Genomic DNA, 6,263 nt, shown 5'->3' with positions numbered 1-6,263 from the left:
ATTGGACGTTTTTTGCCAAAGGTTTTAAAAAAGTTTTATACATTTGTGCTCAACCCCTTTAGTGACAACATACATTTTGAAACATGGAAACAGAAAATCAGCATGGTGTTAATCTATCAGGACAGGCAATAATACTTTGAAATAGTTACAGGTTATAATAGCTATAATCATGAACCCCTAACTAAAAATGTTGGAAAAGTAAAAATTCAGTATAATGCAGATGTATTCAAGAAGAAGGGACTTGACACTGAAGGTCACACAGACATGTGTTTCACAGATCATTTTAATGAATCACCTTCCTGATTCTTCAGATCATTTTAACACATTAAAGGGCAAAAGACATTTCATGAGTTAATTTGAGAGTTCATCTTTAATATTCAGATCAAATTACTGACAGAACAAGTTGAGCTTGCAACTGGAGTCTTTGTGACTGTACTTTGAATCACAGGTGTCAAATGTGAGTATATAACCAATCTTTAACTCGTTCACATTTATAGTTTTAGAGCTTTCTATTCATAACCACACATAAGATCACCACCGTACTTATCAAAGTAGGAGGAGGTGCACATAATGAGCTTGGTGGCCATGGAAACAAACTCTTCAAAGTTCACTTGGCCATCCAGATTCTTGTCCAGAGAAGACAAGATCTCCCCAAATTTTTGAGGGCGATTGCTTGCCTTTGAAAAAAAGAAAAAAAATGAAAGGATTATTTAAATGTAATCATATGATTCAAACATTAAATTCTTCAACACACCCGGACAAATTAGAAGTCCCAGCGAGACAGTGAGAGTGAGGTCAGTACCTCCTTCATGAGTTCTTGGAGCTCTTCGCGGAACAGATTCCTCATCTCGCTTCCACTCAGTTGCAACCTGTCGCCATGTTTTACAGCATACTTCTCGAACACTCCGAGGAGCATGTTCATGGCTTCTTCCAGTTTACTCGGCGCATATACTATTGTGCAGAATGACTGAGGAGTAAAAGTGCAAAAAAAAATCTGTGTAAGACAACAAGTAATTAAATCTCAGGTGACACATTCTAATGCATTTTCATTTGTTTCAGGACTTTCCTACAAAACATTTCCTAAAAAATAGTTACTGCTCAGATTATCTCGTCAAACTGGAACATTATGTCCCCCATTTTTCTCAAACCAGATTAAGAGTGACGTTGCCGATTATGAAAGGTCAACGAAAATGTCATGACATGATCAGTAATGTGGATCTGGCACCTTTTAAATAATCAAGCTTTAAACACCTTGTTTCTGGCTGTTTCCTGGCTGTGTCCAATAATGGTTGCTGACCAAACCCAGGATTTTGTAGCACTTTTCACATAAAAAAATGCAACAAAAAAAGTCACTTCTAGTCATATTTCTGATTTTATTTATCTAAGTTTTGTGATCGTGTCTGCGTACGATAGGTATCGTACCTGCATTCCTGTGTTTTGTGACCCAGCGTGTTGGTCAACATCAGACATCTTATGCTGTGTTTCCACTGCATGGTTCGGATCGTACCTTTGTTCCTTTTTAAATAAATAATGAACAAATAATTGTATTATGCTGTTGAAACTACATATATGCCGCTCTGTCCTTTTAGAGGAAATATCATGCTATTTTGAGTCAGTCTTAGAGTAAAGACATTAAAGCCTAATCAAATTGGTTTCATGATAATATAAGATCATATATTTCAATTCAAAAGCCATTACATTAGTTCATCAGAGAGCAGTGACAATTTTCAAGTGTAAAATGCTCTGAAAATATTTCATCAAAATAACGAAATTTAACCAACTAACAAATTTAAGAAATTCTGATTATGTCCGTTTATATTCTATTAAACAAATATTGGCTGATTTATCCTCACAAGATTTTTAAATTCTCAAATATCGATAGTGACCTCAAAAATCAATCAAAAATGTCTTTTAAGCATTTGTATTGTTATTGGTGAAGATTTGGTCACTCAGGGTAAACATTGAACTCACCATTGGGTATTTGTGACACTATTATGCTAGTTTGAAGTTTTGCATTATACTGTACTATACTTATATTGTATCAGGGCTGCAGCCTGACTTCCAGGAATGAATCGCTCCTTGTAGTAAATTATCTCATATTTATATATACATATTGTATCAGACATGATTTTGAGTCTGAAATGTTCTTAATAAAGATGCAGTTCCAAATATTACATCAGAATATTATACTCACCGTCATGATGCCGTTAACGAAGATCAGAAGATCTCAAGAAGGAGAAATGACTTTCACCTTCATCTCATGACTTTTATAGTGCTGCAAATCCAGATAAAATCTGGCTCTTCCCTCTGATGGTGCCATCAGTTTGGGAGTGGCTGCATCTGCAAACACAACAACCACTTCAGTACATCTGGGTGTCTCATTTAAGGGTTTGATATTGTAAACGCAATTCAAATTTCTGTTCATATCCCATTTTATTTCTCAGTATTAACAGTACGTGGTCACCCCAAAGGTTTGGAAATATTTCATTATGCCTGTTGTCAGAAAGAGGTGGGACAAAGTCATTGTTTTGCAAGTCACAAGTAAGTCTCAAGTCTTTGCACTCAAGTCCCAAGTCAAGTCCCAAATCCTAAACTTTGAGTTTTGACTCCTAAAAACCAGAATATGTTAAATTTATAAAAATCATGAATTCTTTTTAACTTTTTTAAAACAATTTAAAGATTTTTTGGGGGATTTTACAATTTAAAACTGTATTTATTTGTTAAAACAAGTTTGTTGCGACTGCATGTCACCATAGTTCTTCATGGTTCTCTCTGGCAACTTGATTGGCTGCTGTCGGATTGGTTCAAACAAGTGGATATGGAGAATTAAGTGTCAACTTAATAACGTTAATGTTAGCTGATTCAGGAAATGAAGGGAAATGATTCGTGGCTCACATTTTGAATACATACTTTTCAATCTCTGGGCTTGGAGGAAGGTATCAAGGATTTTCAAGGCAAAAGGCTCAAGTCCAAGTTTGATTCTGTCAAGTCGAGTCAAAATTCATCAAATCTGTGATAAGAGTCCACACCTCTGTTGTCAGATAATTCCTCCTTACTGTTGTACTGAGCAGCATCGACTTGTCACTGCATTTTACTTGCATTCACTTGAATGTTTAGTTCATGCTCAGGACATACAGGAGCATCATGAGGTGGTTTGGGATGCAACAGTACACAGTGTTTTGGTGTTGGTTTTGAGTCTATCAACCCATTTTCTCTTCTCAGTTTCACTTTTCTCTTCTCATTCTGCTTGAGAATCATTTGAAGGAAAACATTGGTTTATGACTTTCTTCTCAACTTTCTTGTAGCTGTTGGCCTGCATTCATTCTCAGCCTGCTGTTGTTGATGTCCTGATGCAACATCCTCAACGGTTTGTAGTTCTTACGAAAAGTTGTCACTTATTTTTTATGCATTTTCCAACAAATGTCCAGCAACACGTGCCAATATCCGCTCATTACATGCATATAGTCTTTTCAAAATTAGGCAGGTTTAGGCAACAAACTACTTAGTTAGGATTACTAAAAGATCACAGTTTGGTTTACAATAACTATGTGGCGTTACTTAAGTATGGAGGTTACGTGACAAATAAGTGTGGTGCCATCTGAGGTGACAGGCAGATATGGTTGGAGATCATAAAACCTTGATTAGAAGACAAGAATGCTCAGTATGTGGACTGTGCGTTGGGTGTGTTGTCTACCGAAGAGGGTCCATGCAAGTTTCCTCATGCTAGAATGACAGCAGGGTATGTAGATAGCACTCCCAATTCAAGTTTTAATCTTAACTTAGAAGCAATCTCTCTTTATGCAGACTGATTTTTCAGAGCTGCATCACAGCCACTGTCTGCTACTTTGTCAACTGCTGCAGTTAGAGCTGGAAGTGGCTATACAGTATTATAGCTTTTATATGGCATTTCCTTCAATCATTTGACATACATTAGAGCTGGATTCATCGTCAACACAAGGGGTTAACAGAAGTCCTGCTGTAGAAACCCAGTGTAGGTCTCGATTTATGGCTTAGCATCTGATTTTTCCTGTTAGCACCATCGCAACACACAAATGTATCGTACATGCTTTAATTATATTCCCCACAGTTAACTGTGTTTACAGTCTTTCATTGACCTTGTGATATGAGTTATGGTAATCCACCTTGTTTCATCACTGAATAGTCATCTGTGTTGTTTCATTCACTGTGATAAAGAGCGAGGGTCACGGTGAGCAGACGTTTTGCAGTGGAGATGACTTTGCTAGATGTGTGTGACTGAAAAGGAGAAGATAACTGACTTTCAACATGCCGGCCTCAGAAACTTGTAGGAGAAAACGTAAGCAGCCAATGCTAACTAATCACTAGCTATGATAATGGTACCATAGACTCTATATAAAAAGTGGTCATCGTGACGTCACCCATTGGTTTGTGGACTACGGTTTTGAAGCTTTGAGTTCGACATTTTGTTTTTTTGCAACCAGAAGTGACACGAGAGGGTGGAGCCTAGTACAACCGAATGCCAAATAAGACGTTTTTAGGGGATCGAAAAGGTTATAATTAACGTTCATGAACTGAAAACACACTGTGAAAGGGTTAAAGTTCCAAGACGAAAACACAGACTGGACAATGCCATGATAGCGACCTGTCAATCACAAGGTAGCCCCGCCCTAAAGCATCCCCTGCTTTATGGTCTATTTGACTCTAAATGGGACCATAATTTACTAAATGAACATCATGCTGTATTGAAGAAGACTTGAAACTGGCGATTGAGACCGTAAACTCATGTTTACAATGTTTACTGAGGTGATAAATCAGGTGAGAAGTAGGCTCATTTTCTCATAGACTTCTACACAATCAGACTTCTTTTTGCAACCAGAGGGGTCGCCAGCTGCTTTATTCTTGCTTCGCTGTTCGTTGGTAATTGTCTTTTCTTTATAACTGATCACCGTAATTTTAGATTGTGTGGACCCAGTAATATAGATGAAATGTTGCCCACTATATCTTTCGAGTAGGATGATTTCATGGCAATTGATCTAAAGCATTAACTAAAGTGGTGAACCAACTGACTAACAGACCAACAGACACAAATTGCCATCCATTGAGGCATGCTGCTAGCTGTTCATAATACAAAGCGTAATAATAATGATAATGCAAATGTCACTTTTATAATGGCTGTCTGTTGATGCTTCATTCTAAAGTCAAAGCCAGGTTGCTATGCCCAGCTCACTGGGAAATGGTTCTGTGTTGAGTGCAAAAATGCACCCTAAAATGTTGAAGAATAGAGTTTTTCTCTGACTATCCAGACAGTCTGGAGTCACGAGTGAACTTGGTGAACTTCCTTATCATCAATAATCAGCGAGCGCCATGTATCTCCAATTTTGGTGGTTTTGGATTAAGTTTTTTTCCTTTATGAGTCAAGAAAAATCTCCTCTTAACCTAATTGGAAACCCAATAGATTACTTGTAAAAATGCAATGTCACACAGCTGAAAACTGATGTTTTTAAGCTCCTGAAAAGTGGTTTTCACACGATATCTTGTTCACGTTGCATAACTTAGACACACACCTTTAATACAACAACATACTTGTGTTCAGATAAGCCTATCTGAACAGTCTTGTGACTCCAGGCCATCAGATAATACGACTGTCGGAATTTATCTTGTCTTCCTTCAAAACACGGCAGACCAACCAGAGGTGCCTATTTTTAATCCGCCACTTTCAGTCCATGCAAGCTACTGCCTTCAAGAATGCAGAAACTGCAAGTAAGTCTAAACAGTGTAGAAAAGTTCAGTTACTACCCACATATCCCACAGTAGAGACAGAGTCATAGGCCAACTGTGAGCCATTAAATGCACGCCATTCTTGCTTGACAGGTATAAAAAAAACAAAACAAAAAAAAAAACAGGTACAGCCACCAGTTTCACCTTTCAACTTGGCTGAGCTATCCTGAAGATTAAATATCAAAATAACTTTAGTCACCATAGCTACAGACCTAAGTGTATGTACAACATGGCTGTTTAGCAACATTGGGAAAATGATTCAAATCCTCCAGTAAAATGAGCAATACCACAGTCCACAGTCTGCAGGTGCCACATGCAAACACTTGATGGCACTATTTGTGCGTGGTTATAAAGCTGCTGATTGGTCGTAAAGTCCCTTGACTTTCCACCTTGTATGCCCTCTTGTCTCTATCTTGATCCAACAAACCATATCGCTGCTTTGCATTTTACAGTCTCTGCTCACGGCTGCAGTATCACGCCACCAGACCAGAGCTTGTGTTTCTGAG

General features: G+C 37.9%; 1 protein-coding gene across 2 annotated transcripts; it reads right to left on the bottom strand.

Annotated features, from left to right (window-relative positions):
* Positions 1–347: 347 nt before the first annotated feature.
* Positions 348–2,323, bottom strand: LOC119496587 (protein S100-A1-like). Of its 2 annotated transcripts, none has more exons than XM_037783989.1 (3): positions 2,195–2,323; positions 803–967; positions 348–677 (listed from the first exon to the last, which is right to left on the bottom strand). In XM_037783989.1, exons 1-3 carry the CDS (start codon positions 2,198–2,200, stop codon positions 510–512), a joined length of 339 nt encoding a protein of 112 aa, XP_037639917.1. In that variant the 5' UTR covers positions 2,201–2,323; the 3' UTR covers positions 348–509. The 2 variants fall into 2 exon arrangements, with proteins under 2 accessions (XP_037639917.1, XP_037639916.1); XM_037783988.1 differs by lacking the exon at positions 2,195–2,323 and adding an exon at positions 1,423–1,485.
* Between the last annotated feature and the right edge of the window lie 3,940 nt (positions 2,324–6,263).

This window comes from Sebastes umbrosus, chromosome 11, assembly GCF_015220745.1.
Source record: "Sebastes umbrosus isolate fSebUmb1 chromosome 11, fSebUmb1.pri, whole genome shotgun sequence".
Classification (NCBI taxonomy): Eukaryota; Metazoa; Chordata; class Actinopteri; order Perciformes; family Sebastidae; genus Sebastes; species Sebastes umbrosus.
This window is presented reverse-complemented; position numbering and strand designations above follow the sequence as displayed.